Source organism: Physeter macrocephalus, chromosome 14 (assembly GCF_002837175.3).
Source record: "Physeter macrocephalus isolate SW-GA chromosome 14, ASM283717v5, whole genome shotgun sequence".
NCBI classification, from domain to species: domain Eukaryota; kingdom Metazoa; phylum Chordata; class Mammalia; order Artiodactyla; family Physeteridae; genus Physeter; species Physeter macrocephalus.
This window is the reverse complement of record NC_041227.1, coordinates 73,898,821-73,921,219: the sequence shown is the minus strand read 5'-3', so window position 1 is coordinate 73,921,219 and position 22,399 is coordinate 73,898,821. Positions and strand designations below refer to the sequence as shown.

The window sequence follows — 22,399 nt, the reverse complement described above, 5'->3', positions numbered from 1 at the left end:
GTTAAAATGTGATGAAGGCGCCACAAGGCACCTTCCGCTCCAGCTGGGACTAGCCCAAGTGGCCATTAAAAAAAAAAAAAAAAAAAAAAGACAGCCTAGCAAGAAGCTCCAAGCTCCAAGCTCAGTCCCAGCTCTGTCACTCTGCCGTAACCCCGGCCAAGTTACCTCAACTCCTTAGAACTCAGTTTCTTAAAACGGGAGACAACTACCTCATGAGGTTGTTGTGAAGATTAAGTGACTTAATACATGGCAAGTGCTTAACACATTACCTGGTACATAGAAAGAATCAAAACAAGACAAAAACAGCGAGATTTACATTAGGCACCGGTTAATCAGCCCCCCAAGAACTTCTGGCCAGTTGCCCCCGAGGAAAGGTGAGCTGGTTGGGAAGGGCAGCATCCTCTTCTCAGAGGCCACGGGCACAAGCGCTGCGTGTTTATCAGCGGCCACGTTCCTGAGTCAACAACAGTGTCACTGCACTTTCACCCGGATCCCTCTTGTACTCGGGAGACCAGAGTCCAGATCAACCAGCAGGGAGGAACGGAGGGGGCTGCTGTCAAATGCAACCTGAGGCCCTGCTAGGGCGGGCGTGGGAGCCACAGCCGACTTCTCAGGAGGGACACAGCACCCGGAGTTTCTGAACTGAAGAACTAGCTTCCTGCAAAAACCAGCAAGCAGGGCCCGGGGGGCTGCGTACGGGATCATGTGTGAGTGCGAGGACGGAGGGGACGCCAGGAAGCGGGAATTGCAAACCCCAAGTAGAGCACAGGAAGAGGAGTTAACAGGCCTCCACAATCACGGCGGAAGCAGCCTCAGGAATGGGCTTATCTTCCAGGTGGACAATCTGAGATACCGAGAGGGGAAGCGATCCGCCCAAAGGCACACGGTCGATGGGAAAACCAGGTTAAAACTCACCTGGTCTATGCCAGAAGGAATCCTTAGGAACTAAATTTAAGGGCCTTTTATTAGCTCGCCCACTTTATCCATTTCAGCACATGAACCTGATCATTCCCCCTGGAAGCACAGAAGCACACTTTTGCTAACCGTGGACTTTCACGCGGCATCCGCAGCCAGCACTCACCGGATTTGAGATGATGCAGATCATGGCCTCGGGGCAGTGCTGGGCACAGGCAGCAGTCAGGGTGGCCACAATCGTGGCGTTGGTGTTGAACAGGTCATCCCGTGTCATGCCTGAGAACGATCCAATTCAAGGTGTTCATAAAGCACAGGACGAATTCCCAAACGTGTACCCCATTGTGTGTGTTTGTTGTTATGGGAAATTCAAACATGAGTGAGACAGGGTCCCTGTTTCAAGTACATCCATCTTGTAGGGAAAACGGCCCAGTGTGACAGGTGCCAAGATAGAGGTCTGTGAGGGTGGAGGGTGGGGAGGGGAATGAGGGGGGTTATACCCGATGAGGATCACCAAGGATCAGTACAGCTTCCAAGGTGGAGGCAGGTGGAGGAAAGGGCGTTGCATGCAAAAAAAGCGCACACAGAACACAATGAGACTGGGCGAGGGGACCCAGTGACAGGTGGAGGGCTTCATCTGTACCCCACAGGCATTGGGGAGCCTTTGGAATTTTTTCTGCAGCAGAGAGATCTGACCAGATCCATTTGCCATGGAAAACCACATCCTCAGCTGACTTGTGGGGAGATGCTAGGCAAGGAGTTCAACACACACCTGGTTTTCTTGGGACTCCCGCTGGAATCACCACCACGTCACAGCCCTTCAGGCAGTCTGGCAGCTGCTCAGGTCCGAGGTAGCCTGGAAAAAACACCCACGTGAGCAATTTCACCACTGCCGACTTGGAGAGGCCAGCACGTCTGTGGGGACAGAGCCCGGGTAGGAGGGGCCCACCTGAGTCCAAGGCCGGCCACAGGCCTCAAGACAGGCTGGAAGGCCCGCCCACGAAGGGGTTCCTGTTCTGCAGAACTACCACTGTGGGCCTGACGACACCGGCTGGCAGGACAGTCTCCTTCACTCCACTTTCCTCCAGCCTCACTGGCCCAGCCCCGCTTCGGAACAGAGTAACCGTCCAGGTTCCCACAGAATCAGCCAAGTCGGCTGCTTTTCCTTATCCAACCCAACTCGCCAGCACTTCTAAGTCCTTCTCAGCTCCCAGTAAGAGCTGCTTATCCCACAGCACGGTCCTCCTAACAGAAGCTCTGTCTCGGAGTCAGATCAGAGGGCACAGCGGAGGCCAGGAGAGAAAATCCCCGTGCTGATAAGCAGGGACTAAATATTAGCATCCATTCTGTTTACTCCTGTCATCTGAGGAAAAAAAGGACCACTTTCAAAGATCTCAGGGAAATCGGCCAAAATCTGCTTTGATTTGACTTCTCCCTTATTGCGGGAGCTTTTGGAAACTCAAATATACAGCCCAAAAGAAAATGAGCAAACTAATTCAGAGGGACCACGGAAGGCACACGAACAAATGATCTGACAGTCAATCTCCTGTGTTGTCTACACCAATCGAAGATACATGCAAACACCATCAAACAGTCTCACACTGACAGCAGAGACAGAAAGCAGTACAAGTTTTCTGAACAGCAATCTTATATTTTATAGTAAAAGCTTTAAAATAGTCATACCCACTCATTCTACTTTTAGGATTCTTTTTTTTTAAGGATTCTAAGAAACAAGATGTAAAGATAAAGATGTTTACACAGCTTACCTATTTACAGTAGAGCAAAACAGGAAACGGCCCAATAGACAACCGTGTGGGTATAATCATAAATAAGTGATAAATTATAGTACATCTTTAAAAATGATTTTACCAAGAATTTGGTGACATGGAAAAATGCTGCTATAATGTGAAGGTAAAACAAGCAGGATATATATAATTATATGTAATTATGAGTGACTTCTTGGATGACATACCTAGATTTCCCTTGGATTTTCCTAAGGTGGCCATGCTTTGGAGAAGCTGGCAAAGGAAAGCCTGGGGTGGAGGGATGGCCCAGGGTGGGGAGCAACTGGCAGCATTTCTTACTGCCCCCGCACCCCTGCAGGAGGCTGCCTCTTCTCCATCCTCATATTACTTGTTAAATTATAAAAAATTAAAAATGGTCAGGTGAGACCACCGTTGTTAATCTCAAAGACACCATTTAAATTTTTGTAGACTCAAGTCAAAAAAGGTGCAATAATTTATAAAATTTAATTCTAAAATGAACATGGAAACCCCAAGTCTCTGAGCACCTAGTTTCACTTAAGAATCTCACTCTAAACCTGAATCCTGGCCGACGGGGGAGGAGAGATGTAAGTTCTCCAGGGTCGGCATGCTCAATACCTTTTACTGTCGCTCTGGTCTCTATGTGGCTCAGATCGGCGGCCACTCCGGGCGTATGAGCAATATCGTAGAGGGTCAGGCGGCTCACCAAGGGGCTGTTCTTCAGGAGAAGTGAAAGCGGCTGCCCGATTCCTCCGGAAGCCCCCAGCACGGCTACTTTAGCATTGTTCTAGAAAGAGGCACAGAGAGAGGACTGTGAAGATGGAATCAGCATTAAAAGGATTCACATGGTAAACTGCAGAGTACTGCACTGGGTCTCTTTTATTGCAGCAGTAGCAAATGAAGATGCAATCATATTCCTACCATTCCAAAGGCCCCCTTTCCTTCTGAAGTTCAGAGGTTTGCCTCAGGAAAATGGGGGAGAACTCATGTCTCTAGATGCTGTGACAGTCAGGGGCATACTCCTGTACCCTCCGAAAGGGGAGCAAACTTCACTCAGTCGCCACCTGGACTGGTAACAGAAGCCTTTCCTTCAATGTGCAGTTTTATTTTTTATAAATTTATTTATTTTGGGCTGAATTGGGTCTTCGTTGCTGCGCGCGGGCTTTCTCTAGTTGCGGCGAGCGGGGGCTACTCTTTGTTGCGGTGCACAGGCTTCTCATTGCGGTGGCTTCTCTTGTTGCAGAGCATGGGCTTCAGTAGTTGTGGCATGTGGGCTCAGTAGTTGTGGCTCACGGGCTCTAGAACGCAGGATCGGTAGCTGTGGTGCACAGGCTTAGCTGCTCCATGGCACGTGGGACCTTCCTGAACCAGGGCTCGAACCCGCGTCCCCTGCATTGGCAGGCGGATTCTTAACCATTGTGAGTGAGGCTGTTTCTAACCTAAACTCACAAATGAGAAGGGGAGCCTATGCCGGCAAGCAGGCAGGGAGCTGCCAGGGAAGAAGACAAACCGAGGGAAGAGCAGCCACAAGAACTCAAAGCACGGCGTGCGGTCCTCTAGGGCAGCCGTGTACCCTGGGTCTTTACATGATCACTGCACGCTGTGTTCCACAGCAACAGATGCTAGTAATAACGGGCTTCCGTTATCAAACACAAAAATCAAACCAAACAAACCCAAACTCAAGCCAAAACCCAAACCACCACACGCAGTGTAATCTGCTCGAGGAAACTAAAACTCTAAAAAGCATATATTACATCTAAGATTGGAATTCAGGTTTCGTTTGTTTGTTTTTAAGTTGGTACTTTAAAGGTGGACCCTTGACTTCACGGAGAACTAGCTGGACCAACCCAGAACCTGAGGTCTGGCAATCTCACCCACCTCCAGACCTTCAATTATCACTCCCACATCCTGTCCCGAATCCTAGGGACTCCCAAATTCCAACTCCACATTCCCAGTTCTGTGAGGCATACCACTGGTCCCACAAACCCAACTGTGTAAATGAATTTGTCCTTACTACCTCTCCCATCCCTGTTCCCAAATGGCATCTGTGTTCACCCAAATTCCAAACTTTAGAGCTATCTTCTGCTTCTTCCCTTTTTGGAGACACCCAGCTAGGACACGAAAGGACTTGGCATCTCAAACATCTTCCCAACCTGCCCCTGATTTCCATCCCGATTCCGTCATCTAACTTAGGTCCTCAGCTCCACCTCTAAACCACCCTTCCAAAGATTCAAAGTTTTAATCATTTCCTTGAGCAAAAATCTTCTCAAGTTCCTCATGCCCAGATTACTCAGCCTGGCTCCCAAGGCTGACCAGGGCTCCAATGTGGGGAGCATAAGACAGTTCCCTTGGTGTGCAGGATGTCAATGTCAAGGCTGTATCTTTATTTTTATCTATCAGGTGAAGAATTAAACTCTACCCAGAAACAGACTGACCTGGTGCTCTCAACTAGGGTCCTTAAGTGAATCAGTCCCATGTGACACACAAGATGAACACAACACAGGGAGAGGGAAGAGGGGACTGCTTTCAGTGTGATGAGGTGATGTGGTTGTTTGTACATTACAAGGTTTCATCCACTTAGTTACTATTTATGAAAACATAACTTGTAAGTGGTGATATCTTTACAGTGAGATGAGAATCTTTGGTATTGCAGATTAGCTCATGATCTCTTTGTGAACAAGCTGTCTCCAAACTCCGTATCTTTTTCCACGTTGAGAAGTGGTTGTCAACAGCACGCTGTTTAGCAACGGGGCTTTGAAAATGGATATAGAGTAACGCTTCCTTCACTTATAAGTTTGCTTTTTAAAATCTGTTATGGTTTTTAAATTTCTGGTTTTTGGGTCATACATATTAGTACATACGGAGAGACGTAAATACACTGAGGTTGAAGTCTCCCTAGGCCAATGCACCACCTGGCTCAAGCTCATCTTTCTGACTTATACACTTATATACCTCAACAACTCCACCTGTATGTCCAATAGGCATTTTAAACTCAACATATCCAAATCTGAGCTCCTGATACCCACCCCCCTACAATCACTCTCTTCTAGCAGTATTTCCCACCTCAGCAAATCTCAACTCCAAAACCCAAAGCCTTGGTTTTCTCCATGTTCCTCTTTCTCTCCATACACCTCATGAAATCGTTATCAGGAAATCCCACTGTCTTACCTGCAGTTAATCCCCTTCCCCCACTCCTCAGCATCAATCTTCATCACCTCCACCTGTCCTACGTTTGTTTACTCACTGTTGGCTTAAGTGCCACTTCTCACTCATCCTGGTATCACCTGCAGCACCCAGCACAGTTCTGGGCAACACGGATACTCAAACGTATATTTATTTTTCGAATGAACTGGATGCACAGGAAACTGATCTGACGAACAAAAGCTAAATAAGAAATGTGGAACCTCATTTAGTAATCACCTCCCTTTTGGGGTGTGGTACTCTAAGAGGCAATGTGGGCATCTCCTGGGTTCTAACTTTGGTTGTATTAGAATCACTTGGGGAACTCGGTAAAAAAACACGGAGGCCCAGGTCCTACCCTCCTTCAACGAGCCTCGGCCTCTGATCTTTACCAGCTTTCAGGTGATTCTGACACCAGAGTTTGAGAATCGCTGCCCTAGAAGAAGACGGCTAAAAATAGCTTAGGCTTAAGTAGTCCCAGGCCAAGCCGCGCAGTTAACAACACCCGGGGGCAGGCCCAGTCCGCCCACCGCAGGAAGGAGCCTTCAAAAGGTCCTTAAGAGGAAGCAGAGTCTTCAGGTTCTTAGAGGAAAGCCTTGATGATCCAAAAAAGTCACTCACAGTGGTCAGGAGAGCTGAATTTTAATCCTCTGACCAAAACACTGTGTAACCTTGGACCAGCGCTCTGCCCATGGTATTTCTGCCTGTCTGCACTATGGAGTTAAAAATTACACAGTGCTTGTACGGACGCTGCAAGAACGAGGTTAGTCTCTCAAAATACTATGGAAAATAAGTTACTTTCGGCCCTAGAGCCCTGGCTTCTCCACCTTGAAGGAGCACAGGTCAAGAGCAGACCTTCTGGGGGGCCCGGGGGCGAACTGGGAGGCTCGGAAAAGCGCCCCGGTCCTGGAACTGGACTACTTCCCCACCCCCGACTCCTGGGCTTTCTCCCCCGCACCTCCTGCCCGGTATCAGGGCCGGCCCAGGACGCCACAGCCGAGGACCAGCACCGGGTGGCCCTGCGGTCCAGGCTGGCCCGGGGGTCAAGGCTGCTCGCGAGCCAGGAACACACGTGGCCTAGGTCGGGGAGCCTCCACCTGCAGGCAGCCCCTCGCAGGACCTACCTGGGCCGAGGTGCTGAAGCTGCGGCGGAGAGCGGCGCTGGCAGGCCGGGCGAGGGCGGAGAGCATGGCTGAGACGGGCGGGGCGCGGACTGGCCGGCGAAGGAGCTGGCAGCAGGGCAGTGACTCCAACGACCTCCACGCTGCACCGGACCTCCCGGCTCTGCGAGAGTGGCCTGGTTTCCGGCGCCCCACCTCCTAGATCTCGCGGTATCTCGGCCACATCCGGGCTCTCGCGGAGGCCGGTGGAGGGACGGTCCCCGTGCGCAGTCCTGGGGTGGGACGTGGTGCGGTCGGGCTCTGTGCGGCCTGTGAGGAGACGCGGTCGGAGTGGGAGGGAGAGTCCGCGCCCGAGAGGTGGAAGATGACAGGCTTTAGGCTGGAAGAGCCTTAGAGGAGCGATTTTGTAGGCGGGGGCCCCAGACAGAGGCTCTGACAGGGAGACCGGCTGAGGTCGCGCCGCAGGCCCGACAGAATGGGTGCGGCCCGAGCCCCTCGAGCTCAGCCCAACCCACCCCTCCTGTCCCTGGAGGCGGGAGGGGCTCCGAGTTTTGGAAAGCTCTGGAAAGGAAAGGGGGGAGGGGAGGTTGAGAGTCCCGCGGTTGGGGTGGAGGATGAAGGCTCCTCTATTCAGTCACTCCCGTGCACCCCCCCCCCCGCCGCCCCGATCGCACACACCCCGTCCACCCGCCAGTGTCGTCGTCCCTCCCGGTGCCCAGGACCTTCTAGTAGAGTTTACAAAGCTTTAGAGACACTCCTACCAAGAATGGCCGACCCTGAGCACTGACGTGGCGCGAGACACTGTTCTACGAGTTTACAGGAAAGCAGTCCCGCGTTACAGATGAGGAAACAGGTATACAGGTGATAACCCGCGAAGTCACCCAGTTCCTGCCCCTCAGGTCTGCCCAGCCGTGCTGTGAACCCGGCCACACTGTTTCTGCTTTAGGGACCAAGAAACCATGGCTGAGCTCAATTAAGTGGATTCGTTCAGAGTCTACCAGAAAGAAAGTAAAGGTACCGTTTCTACTCACAAGAAGCGTATTTAAGTTTATCAGTATCCTTATAAGCTTCATTTGCCTCCCTGCTGTTTCCTGGGCATACAGAGATTTCCTTGCCCACAGAAAGTTCAGGGTTAAGTGGGACAGGTAGGTGTGTGCAGGTTGTTACCTTAGAGGAGTGTACAAACCCAGTGGGGGGACCAGTGACCGCCTCGCTGGGAACAGTGGTCGGGGAGCCAGCGGTGACAAGAACAGTTAGCACAGGTGCTGAAGAACCTATCCGTAGGAGGGAGTGCATGGTGACTGGCTTACTCTTTCCTTCCTCCTTTCCACTTGTTTATTGAGCTACTAAGATGTGCAAGTCCAATCTTGGAGCTGGGTGTTCAGCTATGAACAAGATCCAGACATTTTCTGCCTTCCGGGAGCTCAGAGTCTAGTGGGGAGACAGGTAAACTGCAAGCAGCATGATATGGCTAACTAGGAGAATTACGAGGGGCTGTGGGAACACAAAGGAAGTCCATCTACCCCAGATTTGGGGTGGAGGTGGGGGTCATGTGAGAGAGGACTTTGGAGGATGAAACATCTAAGCTGAGATGTAAAGGAAGAGCAGGAGTTTCTCAGTGGGACCATTCACCTCCACAGGAGGGAGACATCCTTGCCTGGGCTTTGGACCTCCCAAAGCGGGGGCACTAGGAGTTGGGCGTTTAACAATGGGAAGTGTCCGGATGTGAAAGAAAGGGAAAAGAGCCCAAAGAAAAACCTGGAGGAAGGGACAGTGAGCAGATAACTTCTGTTGGAGAGGGGACATGAGGACAAACAGTGTTCTTTATCTTATCACTGACTGTGTTCTCTCTAATTATTTACCCCTCTATCTTACCACTAGAACTGAAAGCATCTTACAGTCAGGTTCTTTCATCTCTTTATTGTCCAGCACCTGACCAGGCTGAGAGTGGGTTTCTGAATTTTGGGAGAGTTGAGTGGTTTTAGATACGAGGCTGGAAAACCCAGGTTGTGCAGGACTTAACGAGTGTTAGCTGAGAAGTTCGTATTTTATTCCTCGGGAAGCAGGTATTTATCAAAGGCTTTTGTGATGCCACCAGAACTGTGTTTGAGGAAGATTAGACCGACTTTGGCGTGTTAAAGATTCCAAGGGAAAAATGTGCAGGGCAGGGAGATTGTTCAGGAGGCTATCTAATGAGATGATAAGTATCTGAGTTACAGTGATGGTTTTAGAAATAGTGAAGTGGGGCCAAATGAGGGAGAGGGAAGAATTGATCAGCGTTTGTGCCCATCTGGGTTTAAGAAACAAATGGAAGTGATGTGGGAAACCAGCCTGAGAGAAGTGTGTATGTACAGAAACGGAATTCAGGGGTTGTGAGGAAGGAGAGCTGGCTGGAGAAAAAGTAAAGAGCTCTGTTTTAGCTGGGCTGCATTGGAAGTGATGGTGAGTTGTCCATATAGAAATATCAGTGGACACTTGGGGAATTACTCCAAGAGGAAATATGGGATTGAAACCCCTGAGAGAGGCCAGGGCTGAAGTCATCCCTATAGAGGGGAGGGTTGAGGCCAGGGGAGAGAAAGTAGAGTCTCATTCTCATATGCTCACTCCCACATCTGGGGCTGGAACTCCTTCCCATCCCTGCCAAGTCAGTCAGCCCCTGTCAGCATGTCCACAGCAGGGAATCACTACCTCCCAAGTCCTCTACTTGGGCCATCCCAGCCACTTGACTGTTAGAAAACGTCCTCACATTCAGCTCCTAGTTGCTTCCCTTTAAATCGCAAAATGGTTCATAACACTCTTAGCAGCTACTGTATCAAGCATTGACTTTGTGCCAGGCACCATGCCCTGCTTTGCAAGTGTAACTGTTACAGCGAACATGCACAGCCTCATTCAGGAAGCCTAGTGCAGTCAGAAAATGGCTGTATGTCTTCATCCCCATTCTTCCTTTAAATCTTTGCTTGCCCTTGGATTACATCTAGCCACCGGGACAGACTTGTTGCGATAGCCTAAATATCCAGTTCACGTTAATAGTCAAGACTCTGAACTTTAATTCAGTGTTAAAGCTTCTCCCCTTCCCCTCTTGAGCTTGCTTCAGGCTCCCACCTTGGGAGTGGAGACTGGTTGACTTCTCCATTTCTCCATCTTACTTCCTCACTACCCCTCATCCCTGAAGACAGGCTTCAGGCCCATCAGTGTTGGTGGAGGGGGGATGTGAGAATAAAGATAGGGGCAGGAAAGGTCCATTTGGCATTAGTAAGAATTCTCTGAGCTTGACGGGAGTCTGTGGCTGACACTTCCATGTGGTGCCATTGTGGGTCTCTCTTACCTGCAGTTCCCTTGACCTGGGTGGTTACACCTCAGCCTTGCTGTTTCCAGTTGCTCCCTCAACCCCTGTTTTCTGGAATCCTCCAGTACCTGAGATTGGTCCATTGTCTGTCCAAGTGGCCCTCTTGGGCAAAGGCCCTTTAAGATTGCTTCTAGTTGACCCTCTCTTCTGCCTGGCCCACATCTGCTCTACAAGAGACACATAGGTATCCTTCACCCCAACAAATTCTGGGGGTGTAGGCTGTTTCAAATGCAGCTGCCGCTCTTTGCTAACAGCTAACCAGCCTCCGATTTTTCCAGGCAGGGGCCCACGACCAGCCTCTATGCCTGCACAAGCTTCAGAGGGCACAGGCCAAGCTATTCTAGGGGTTTTCTTTCTGGTTTCATGAACTGCTTCAAGAAAGCTGAGACTTGTGAATATTTGAAATCAGGGAGAAAGAGGCTATAATAGAGGTGAAGAGCTTTGAGATGCTAGAAGTCAAGAGACAAAAGGATTAGGTGGGAAAAGATGAGGTCAGAGGACACTTATCCCTTTGATTTTGGGAAGAAGCTTGAAGGGCACCCAGCGGGCAGTTGGTGAGGTAGGGCAGTTTGCATCCTGTGGCCTTAGCCTTCCCAGGCAAGACCTAGAAAATGAGAGAAGTTGCTGCATGGTGAGGAGGTTTGGATAACAGTTGTAGCCATTGGGGAAATGCTGGGAAAATCAGGAACTGTGAGAAAAGGATTCATTGGCAGCTCTGGGGGCCCAGCTGAAGGTCTGCAGTGTGTCCTTTCTGTGTGCCTAAGCTCATGTGGCTTCTCACAGCCCAGACCCCACAGCAAGTTCATGGATGTACAGGTGGGCCACACACCCACACATTTGTATCCTTGAACACATAAACACATGGTTCTATACGGGGGATAAAAACAATTATTGCTGTATAGTTTACATACAGTACAGTATACAGATCTTCAGTGTGCAGTTGGATAGTTTTGACAGTTTGCAGTCTTCTAACCACCACCCAAAACAAGCTATAGAAGCATTTTCATTATTCCAGAAAGTTCCCTTATGCCCCATTCCCCAGACAGCTACTTCCTGACTTCTATCACCATAGATTAATTTCACTAGTTCTTCATTGCATGTTTTTATACACAGTATAGAAATACATCGATGTCCTCCTTGCCACACCCCCACACAAGCCACACACGTGCGCCTATACTGACCATTTTGTTCCTTAACAATAGGCTGAGGCCACAGTCGAGCTGTCAGATTTTTGCTCTTAGGTGCGCATATTCTATGCTAACCTACCTTCTCTTCAACCCTAAAATCGTACCTCAAACTGCAGTATTTCAAATCTTTCCTTTCAGATCCCTGGAGATAAAATGAAGAATTAGAAAGGTGGTAATCATCCCACCTACATGAGAGTTTTATTTTCCTCTAGGGTCTCTAGAATATCGGCAAATGGGGACATAAAATTTTAAAACAGAACTGTTTAGATATATAGCTTAACTTTCAGTTGTGGCCCAGCTGGAAGTCAGAGGGTGTGGCTTTCCAAGATATATGCCAGCAGAGCAACTAGGAGATGGTGGACTGGTGACAGCAGAGGCAGCAAGAAGCTGCTGGCAAGGAGCTCCCAAGAGCTGAGAGTCGCCGATAGTGGCAGATCTGAGTCGGGAGCAAAGCCTGCAGTCCTCCAGGCCAGCCAGAGGTCAGGGAAGTGAGAACAAAGCTGAGTCCAGAGGTTGATCATGTCCAAGAACCCATGTCAGGTGCAGAAGGTGGGGCACTAGCCCAGTTGAGCAGAGGAGAAACAAGTGCTGGAGACGGAGTTGGAGGAGGTGAGACCAGACCTGGTGACCACACAGCCTTTGTGTAGCAGTTCGCCAGCCGCTACCTTTGACATGTGAATTGCTGCATGGGTAGGCCTGTCACCCTCCCAGGACCACTAGGGTACCTCTTGGGGGTGTCGTGGGCCTAGGTTTGGGGCCATGGGAATGAAGGCAAGATAGACAGGGGTCAGGGATGTGGTGGCTGAGTCTGGGCCTCTGGAGATACTGGTGCTCACTAGCCACAGGACCTGGAGCTTCTCTGAGCTGAGAAATGGTTTCAGGACCACTTCTGCAGCCTCCACAGCTCTGGGGTGCTGCGGCCTGTGACTGTGTGCTCTAGCTTTATCAGGGTTCAGACCACAAGGAAGGTGTCTGGTTGGGATTGAGGAAAGACTATACCAGATCCCTTAGGAGCCTGACCCTTAGGCAGCATCGCTGGATCCCCCCGCTTACAAACTTGGCCAGCTCCCACTCTGGTCTTTGGCCTGAGATTCTCTGAATGGTGCTTTCTGTCTAGTGGACATCCGGAGGCTCCTAGATGAAATTGAAAAGAGAAAGTAGGAGTAAAGGAATTTGTTTCCTAAGCTCCTGCTCTGTGCTGGGCCCAGTTCTGGGCAATTTATGTTTGTTACTTCAACATAACATTCCTACAGCCTTTCCAGTGTGTATTATTGCCTCAGTTTACAGGTGAGACCACTGATGCCTGTCACTGTATTTAAGGCTGGGTCATCCTGGCACAGCCTCAGTTTCCCACACAGAACCAGGGCATAGTGGGGTTGGCTGTGGACCCTGACTCATATCTGTGCAGTCCTCTGGTCCCTGCCCAGCCTGAGCCGGGAATCCAGAGTAAAGCTTGCAGTCTGACTTCTCCAGGAGCGTTGAGTGATGCCTCTCTTCCACCAGGAGCAAATGCGCATCAGTTGTGTCCCCCTGGACTGTCTGGGCCTGAGCACCAGACCAAGCTCTCAGTACCCTGGAATGCCTGTGAGAAGGATGGGGTCAGGCCCAGCCTCTGACAGTGACGCCATCAGTCAGAATGGAATTGGTCAGGCATAAGGAGGCAAGAAGGCCTGGATCTGGCCAGTTTCCCCTTTGTCTCAGGCTATGATGACCCCTAGTGAAACATCCCTTCTCAAAGCTAGACACGGTCCTTTACTGGAGCTGAGCTCGACAGCCCAGCTGTGTCTGGACCTGGAGAGAGAGCCCCACACAAGCCCCGTAGGTTGAAGTTCAGGCCAGATCATTACAGGGAGGGTGAAGAATCTTCCTGCTGGCGGGTGTCCAGCGTGCAGAGACGAGGCCTGTGCTGGCACCCTGCTCTCCTGACAGTAGGTGGCTCCTTGCCACCCAAAAATCTGTGTGGATTTCCCAGATGGGTCAGTTCATTGGAAGATTGGTCTCCTCTCACCCTATTAAGCCAGGTCCCCAGGACCTCCCTTCCCGCCTGCCTGCCCCGTCACCCTTGCAAGAGCTATTGCACTAAATTCCCTTAAAGTCTCTTACGAGCTGTGCTGTGCTAAAAGAGCCCAAAGGGGGATGTCTTAAACTTGCCGTCCTGGCTCCACTGTTTCGAATAGATCACCAGGAAATGAGACTTGGTAGAAATAATCATTACAAATGAAACTCACAGTGGCAGAAACCATACTCGGTAAAATCCGGTACACTAAGAATCTGATTAAGGAATCAGATATTTATTGTAAAATTCACAGGGAAACAAGACTTGATCTTGGGAGAAATAATTTTGGCTAAACAAAATTGAAAGTGAAAAAAACTGGAATTGGTTAACTGAAATATAGAAAATCAATTAAGGGATTAAATTGGCTTAGTGGAATTCATCTAATACTTTTTGCAAAACCTCATCGACATTTGTTTAATGGTTCTATATAAAAGCTCAACATCAAAACATTCTTAGGACCCAAATGGTGGAGCCAAGAACATCTTACACCTTTCAGAATTTGGAGTAGTGCTGAAAGGGCTGTTAGCTACGTCCAGTCCTCCACCCACCTGGGCTAGTGGCCCTCCTCATCACGGCTCCCAGGGATGTGTCTTCTCTCAGAAGTGTGCCATTAGGTTCAGGACTCTACTTACCCTCCTGAAGTTTACCAGCAGGTGAGGCATCTCTCTCTTTTTTTTTTTTTAAAAATAAATTTATTTATTTATTTATTTTTGCCTGCGTTGGGTCTTCGTTGCTGCGCGCAGGCTTTTCCCTAGCTGCAGCGAGTGGGGGCTGCTCTTCGCTGCGGTGTGCGGGCTTCTCATTGCAGTGGCTTCGCTTGTTGCAGAGCGTGGGTTCTAGGCGCGCGGGCTCAGTAGTTGTGGCGCGTGGGCTTAATTACTCTGTGGCATGTGGGATCTTCCTGCACCAGGGCTCGAACCTGTGTGCCCTGCATTGGCAGGCGGATTCTTAACCACTGTGCCACCAGGGAAGTCCCAGTGAGGCAGCTCTTGCTTGACAAGGGAGAGTGCCCCCTTTGGGAAGGAGATGTCTGAAGGAGTTGATTGCTGGGGCTGGACTGGGTTTTTACCTGAACGCCCAGAGACAATCCCTTGGCTAGTGAATAAAGAGATGGAGGTTGTAATGGGGAAAGCAGGTGGGAGTGTGAGGATGGGCTCTGAGCAATAGACCAGATAGGTTAGGAGCCAGCTTTTAGGCTGGCTTAACAAAGTTGTGGGACTAGACACAAAACCCATCCTCTCTCCCCTATGCTCACCACCTCCAGAATGGCCTGAGATCAGGACTTTCAGAGGCAGAGGACCTGGGGGTACGAGTTGGGATGTCCTTAGGAAGGATCTTTATGTAGCACCTAGAAGTATGGCCTCAGGTCAGGATGGCCCCATTGGTGAAGGCGGGAATGGTGACTGGTAATAATGTAGTCGTTCAACACATGCTTACTGAGCACTAGTCTGCATCATAAATCCTGGGCACTGGGTGAGGACACAGCAGTGAACAAGAAGGGCAAGGTCCGTACCCTCAGGAGCCATATATTTCACTGTGGGGAGACTGATGATAAAACAAGCAAACAAATGAGCGCAATAATGCAGGTGAAGACAAACTCATATTTTGCAAAGATCACCCTGACTGCCATGTGAAGATTAGACTGTAAGGAGAAAGCAGGAAGCCCAGTTGGGAAGTATTGCATCCTCAGGAGAGAGATGCTAGTACCTTGGTCTAGGATGCTAGCCCTGGCCTTGGGTTTGGAATATATTTAAGTAGTAGAGCTAATAGATTGGATGTGAGGGACTGAGGGAAAGAGAGATTAGGGATGTGACCTTGAGTAACTAGGTGGCTAAATGGTGCTGTTTATTGAGACAGGGAAGACTAAAAGACATATTGGAGGTATGGGCACGTGTAATTTAAACCTTCTTTTTTGGCCATGTTTTATTTGAGATGTCCGTCAGGCGTCCAAGAGGAGCCTGGAGCTCAGCGGAGAGGTCAAGTGGGGGACATAGTTGGGGAGTTGTTATTATACAGGGCGTATTCAAGGGACTAGACGAATCACCTAGACTCTAGGTCTTAGATGCTTGTTCTCAACTGACAGTGACTTTGCCCCTCTTCCAGGGGACATTTGGTGACGTCTGAAAACATTTTTGGTGGTTATAATTGGAGGGTGGGGTTGCTACTGGCATCTACTGGGTGGAGGCTAGGGATCCTGCTGAACATCCTACAATGCGCAGGTCGGCCCCACGACAAGGAATTATGTGGCCTCAAATGTTAGTGGTGCTGAGGTTGAGAAGCTCTGTCCCAGGGTGAGAGTGTAGATAGAGAAGAAGAGAGATGACTATGCCCAAGAGCATTCTCATGGAGAGATTTAGAGCAGGAACTGTCTGAGAGGTAGGAGGGAAGCCTGGAGAGTGGGGTGTCCTGGGAGTGGAGAGTGTTTGGGGAAGGAGGAGCGCTCAACTGGGTTACTGAGGCTCCATGTTTGAGCACAAAGAGGAATGAGTAGTGGGTTAGGCAAGATGAGTATTTTTGATGACTTTGATAGGAGCAGTTTCTGTGGTTTCGGGTCAGAAGTTCCAGGGGAGAAGGTTGTACCAATAGCTAACAATTACTGAACACTTCCTCCCTGCTCAGAATGTCTTATATGTGTAATTTCATTATTCCACACCCAGCAAGTACCATTATCCTTGTTTTACCGAAATGGCAATACTATTTTTACCCCCATTTTACAGAGGTAGAAACTGAGGCACAGAGAGGCTAATTATTCCCCCAAGTCGGGCAGCGAATAGTAGGTGGCACAGCAGGGGTTTGGACCTAGAGTTTGGAGGTGAGGACATAGAGGCAGTGTCAACACCACCCTTTTGAGAAAACTTGGCTGTGAAGGAGAACAGAGACTGGTACAGAGGATGTTTGCGTGCCACTAGGAATGACCTGTATGGACGGTGAAACTGATGATGCTGGAGGGGAGGCTGAGAGCTGAAGTCCCTGAGGAAGTGAGAAGGATCCAGGGCCCAAGTCAAGGGGTTAGCCTTTCTGGGGAGCATTGTTCTGGTAATTCTGAAGTGGACCCTAACTTTTGAGCAGGATTACCCCTGGACTTGACTGGCCTTCAGAGGTCTTCTGGCTGCCCCCACCCCAGCTAAAAGGTAGCCTCCCTGCAGGAAGCTGCTGCATGGGCCCAGCCTTCCCCCTCAGTGTCCATGGGGCACCAGAGACAGTTGTGCCAAGGAACCAGTGTCCCAAGAGCAGCCCTGTAATCAGGAGCCAGAGCCCAGGCTGGCTGGGCAGTTCTGTCAGTACAAGTGAGCCATTCTCCTCCTTCCACAGACCATCATGATCTTCATCATAACCCTAAAGGCCCCTCACAAGGGCATCTGCGTCGGCCTCCCCAGGGTCTTCACTCATTACTCTCTTCCCACTGTTGCCGCACCAGGCTCCTTTTGAAATCTCTCAGATCCTAAGTTCCCTTCTGTTCTCAGTTCCTACCTCCTCCATCCTCCCTCTCTCCTCCACCTGCCTAGGTCTTGCCTAACCTCCTGTCTCAGCTTAGCAATCACATCTCAGACAGCCCTTCTCTAATCCCAGCTAGGTGAGGCCCTCCTGTTAGCACCTCCCATGACACTGGATGCTGACTCTTTTATAACGCTTTTCCTACTTACAATGTATTTTTTTGTCCAATGTCTGCATTCCATGCTAGACTGTAACCTTCATGAGGGTAGGTCTAGTTTACCACAGTTATTTCCAGTGCCTGGCATGTGGTAAGTGCTCAGTAATTATTTACTGAAAGAAAGAGAGAATTGGTGACTATTTTACAGCCTGCTTTGTATTTATATGGTTCAGATATGTCATGTGCAATGTTTATCTCCCCTACACACATTTCACTATAAATTTTGGAATTTTCCCTGATCACGTTCATGATTATTTTCACCTTTGTTTGAAGGCATGTTAAGCAAGAGTTTAATTATCTTACTTTGTGGTCATTCATCTAAAATAGAAAGATGCACTAAGCTTTTACATGATTGATTCTTCCCTGTAGGATGACTGGTTTGGTTTTGTGTGAACCAACAGAGCTTTACAACATCTTGAATCAGGTCACAAAACTATCCAGATTAACTGAACCCAACTATCTCTGTTTATTGGGTAAGTACTTTAAAAAATGTTGTGAACAGTGTCCTTCAAAGATTATTTTTCATGAATTAACAAACTTTGAAGGGTAATAAATTACTTTAGAAAACTATTAAACTAATTAAGCATAGCTCAAAATGCTACTATTAACTGTAACATGACTTGGAATATTACCAGACTAAATAAATCTAGAAGAAAAGTTCCCGGAAGACTCATGTTTGATCCTCTTACTACTGTTTTTAGTGAAATATTTTAAACATCTAACAAACACATAGTAATACATATAAGCACTTACGTACCCACCATTCAGATTTAACATAATAAAAAGTTACACAAATGGACCCCTGTTTTGTACTCCATCCTGATCCTCTTCCTTTCCCTCCCCGAAGATGACTGCCTCTGTATTTTTACACGTTTACTACATAGGCAGGCATCCCAAAGTAATGTATGGTTCAAACATTTACATAAACAGTACCATAATGTACAGTGATTCTGCAACTTACTTTTTTTAAAATTTAATTTTATTTATATTTTTATACAGCAGGTTCTTATTAGTTATCCATTTTATACACATCAGTGTATACATGTCAATCCCAATCTCCCAATTCATCATACCCCCCCGCCCCCACTGCTGCTTTCCCCTCTTGGTGTCCATACGTTTGTTCTCTACATCTGTGTCTCAGTTTCTGCCCTGCAAACTGGTTCATCTGTTTCCCCCATTTCTGTATATGAAGATCTAGTTTAACTGGTAGTTGCAATATATATCCATTCCTAATTGATTGTGATGTGTTGCTTGCATTGTGTTGCTATTATGAACAGTGCTGCAGTGAACAGTTTATATCTCTCTCCCTATTCACGTGCAAGAAGTTTTTCAGGATATATTCCCAGAAATGGAAGTACCAAGTTGCACATTCACCTTCACTACATTATTGTCAAATTGCCCTCCGAAGACATTGTATCAATTTTATACTCCAATCAGCAGTGTAAGAAACATACCTACCAAGACCTGGTTTTGTCACCCTTTAAACTTTTTGCTCTCTGATTGGCGTGAACTTGTATTATGATGTTTTTCCCCACAATTAAAAACATCGTGATTGAAATACACACAAAATTTACCATCTTAACCACTTTTAAATGTCCAGTTCGGTGGTACATCATCACCATCATCTCCATAGCTCTTTTCATCTTGTAAAACTGAAACCCTATACCCGTTAAACAATAACTCCCCATTCCCTCCTCCCTGCAACCTTGGTAACCACCATTCTACTTCATGTCTCTGATTTTGACTACTCCAGGTGCCTCATGTAAGTGTAATCATACAGTATTTGTCTTTTTGTGACTGGTTTATTTCACTTAGCATAATGTCCTCCAGGTTCATCCATGTTGTAGTATGTGTCAGGATTTCCTTTATTTTTTTAATTTATTTTTTAATTTTTTTGCTGTACGCGGGCCTGTCACTGCTGCGGCCTCTCCCGTTGCGGAGCACAGGCTCCGGACGCGCAGGCTCAGCGGCCAAGGCTCACGGGCCCAGCCGCTCCGCGGCATGTGGGGTCTTCCCGGACCGGGGCACGAACCCGCGTCCCCTGCATCGGCAGGCGGACTCTCAACCACCGCACCACCAGGGAAGCCCATGGATTTCCTTTATTTTTAAGGCTGAATAATATTCCATTATATGTATATACCACATTTTGCTTATCCATTCATCCATCGATGGACACTTGGGTTGCTTCCACCTTTTAGCTGTTGTGAATAATGCTGCTATGAACATGGGTGTACAAAATATCTCTTTGAGACCCTGCTTTCAACTATTTTCAGTATATACCCAGAAGTGGAATTGCTGGATCATGTGGTAATTCTATTTTTAATTTTTTGAGGAACCACCATTGTGTTTTCTGTAGCAGCTGTACCGTTTTACATTTGTATCAGCAGTGTACAAGGGTTCCAGTTTTTCGAAATCCTTGTCAACATTGTTATTTTTCTGGGTTTTTAATTTTTATTTTTTAGTAACCATCCTAATGGATGTGAGGTGGTATCTCATTGTAGTTTTGATTTGCATTTCCCTAATGATTAGTGATGTTGAGCATCTTTTCATGTGCTTATTGGCCATTTGTATATCTTCTTTGGAGAAATTTCTATTCAAGTTCTTTGCCCATTTTTGAATTGGGTTGTTGTTTTTGAGTTTTAGGAGTTCTCTATATAGTCTGGGTATTAATTCCTTACAAGATACATGACTTGTAAACAATTTCTCCCCTTCCATGGGTTACCTTTTTACTCTGTTGATATTGTCTTTTGATACGCAACATTTAAAATTTTTCACGAAGTTCAATTTGTCTATCTCTTCTTTTGTTGCTTGTCATATCCAGGAAATTGTTGCCAAATCCAGTGTCATGAAGCTTTTGCCTTATGTTTTCTTCTACAATTTTTATACTTTTAGGCCTTACATTTAGGTCCTTGATCCATTTTGAGTTGATTTTTGTATGTGATGTTTAGATAAGCATCCAGTTTCATTCTTTTGCATGTGGATATCCAGTTTCCCCAGCATCATTTGTTGGAAAGACTGTCTGGTTCATGGTCCCTAGGGAGTCCACATGAATTTTGAATAGATTTTTCTATTTCTGCAAAAAACATCATTGGAGTATTGATGGGATGGCATTGAATCTGTAGATTGTTTTGGGTAGTATTGACATCTTAACAATATTAAGTCTTCCAGTTTGTGAACACAGAATTTTTTTTTTTGCCTCTAGTTTCTTTCAGCAACATTTTGTAGTTTTCAGAGTACAAGTCTTTCACGTCCTTGGTTAAATTTTATTCCCAAGTATATTATTATTTTTAATGCTATTGAAAATGGAATTGTTAATTTCCTTTTCAGATTGTTCATTGATAGTATATAGAAATACAATTGACCCTTGAACGACGTGGGGAATAACCTGTGTATCACTTATAGTCAGCTCTCCGTGTCTGTGGTTCTTCTGCATTCGTGGATTCAAGCAACCATGGACCATTTAGCATTGTAGTATTTATTATTGAAAAATATCTGCGTGTAAGTGGACCCATGCAGTTCAAACTCATGTTGTTCAAGGGTCAATTGTACAACTGATTTTTCTGTGTTGGTTTTCTGTCCTGAAGCTCTGCTGAATTCATTTATTAGTTCTAACAGGTTTTCTTGTGTGTGGAATCTTTAGGACTTTTTTGCATATAAGATCATATCTTCTGTGAACTTAGATGATTTTTACTTCTTCCTTTCCAATTTAGTTGCCCTTTGTTTCTTTTCCTTGCTTAATTGCTCTGTCTAGGACTTCCACCACTCTGTTGAATAGAAGTAGTGAAAGTGGGCATCCTTGTCTTGTTCCTTAAAGAAAAGCTTTCAGTCTTTCACCATTGAGTATAATGTTTGCTGTGGGTCTTTCATATATGTTTTTTTATTATGTTCAGGTAACTTCTTTCTATTCCTAGTTTGTCAAGTGTTTTTAGCTTGAAAGGGTGTTGAATTTTTCATACTTTTTCTGCATTGATTGAGATAATCATGTAGTTTTTCTTCCTCCTTCATTTGTTTGAAGTGGTAAATTAAATTGGTTTTTGAATGTTGAGCCATTCTTGCCTTCCAGGAATAAATTCCACTTGATCATGGTGTATAATCCTGCTGAATGTGGTTTGCTAGCATTTTGTTGAGGATTTTTGCATCAGTGTTTATAAGGAATATGATCTGTATTTTTCTTGCTGTGTCTTTGTCTGACTTTGGTATCAGTGTCATGCTGGCCTCATACGATGAGTTAGGAAGTGTTCCCTTCTCTTCAATCTTTTGGGAAAAGTTTGAGAAGGATTGATAGTAATTCTTCTTTAAATGTTGGGTAGAATTCACCAGTGAATCTATCAGGTTCAGGGCTCTTTTATTTTCAGCCTAAAACATTTATATTTTAGTAAACACATGATTAATTCCCTCTAAGAATGAATAGCTATCCAGGTCATGAATTTCAGGTCCAGGTCATGAAGAAGTTCATTATCATTTTTCAAGACAATAAGTGATACACTGAATTCTTAAGTGTTATGTTCCCAAGGAGTGGTGGATGAGATCCTTTCCTGAGAGCAGCTATTGGTTAATTAGATGTGGGAAAGGCCCTCTCAGGGTAACAGATTGGGGAGGCTACAGACAAGGGAAAAGCCTCAGTGTCCATACTATATTTGGCTTTTTATTTTTTTAAATTTTATTTACTTTTTTATACAGCAGGTTCTTATTAGTTATCCATTTTATACACATCAGTGTATACATGTCAGTCTCCCAATTCATCACCCCGCCCCCGCCACTTTCCCCCCTTGGTGTCCATACATTTGTTCTCTACATCTGTGTCTCTATTTCTGCCCTGCAAACCGGTTCATCTGTACCATTTTTCTAGGTTCCACATATATGCGTTAATATACGATATTTGTTTTTCTCTTTCTGACTTACTTCACTCTGTATGACAGTCTCTAGATCCATCCACGTCTCTACAAATGACCCAATTTTGTTTCTTTTTTTAGCTGAGTAATATTCCACTGTATATATGTACCACATCTTCTTTATCCATTCGTCTGTTGATGGGCATGTACGTTGCTTCCATGACCTGGCTATTGTAAATAGTGCTGCAATAAACATTGTGATACATGTCTCTTTTTGAATTATGGTTTTCTCAGGGTATATGTCCAGTAGTGGGATTGCTGTGTCATATGGTAGTTCTATTTTTAGTTTC

The 22,399-nt window shown here is 46.9% G+C and overlaps 2 protein-coding genes across 2 annotated transcripts in view; one reads left to right on the top strand and one right to left on the bottom strand.

The window, feature by feature from the left end:
* The window catches only part of MDH2 (malate dehydrogenase 2), a 13,659-nt gene extending 6,499 nt beyond the window's left edge, over nt 1–7,160 (bottom strand). The window contains exons 1-4 of the mRNA XM_007103976.4: nt 6,980–7,160; nt 3,294–3,462; nt 1,685–1,768; nt 1,082–1,191 (exon numbers count right to left, since the gene is read on the bottom strand). Of these exons, the coding sequence (XP_007104038.1) occupies nt 1,082–1,191; nt 1,685–1,768; nt 3,294–3,462; nt 6,980–7,045 (429 nt within the window). The 5' untranslated portion in view covers nt 7,046–7,160. The remainder of the gene's footprint in view (nt 1–1,081; nt 1,192–1,684; nt 1,769–3,293; nt 3,463–6,979) is intronic.
* Nucleotides 7,161–7,898: 738 nt separating this feature from the next.
* The window catches only part of STYXL1 (serine/threonine/tyrosine interacting like 1), a 53,411-nt gene continuing 38,910 nt past the window's right edge, over nt 7,899–22,399 (top strand). The window contains exons 1-3 of the mRNA XM_028498667.2: nt 7,899–7,990; nt 14,022–14,218; nt 17,587–17,690. Coding sequence (XP_028354468.1) covers nt 17,588–17,690 — 103 coding nt within the window. The 5' untranslated portion in view covers nt 7,899–7,990; nt 14,022–14,218; nt 17,587. The remainder of the gene's footprint in view (nt 7,991–14,021; nt 14,219–17,586; nt 17,691–22,399) is intronic.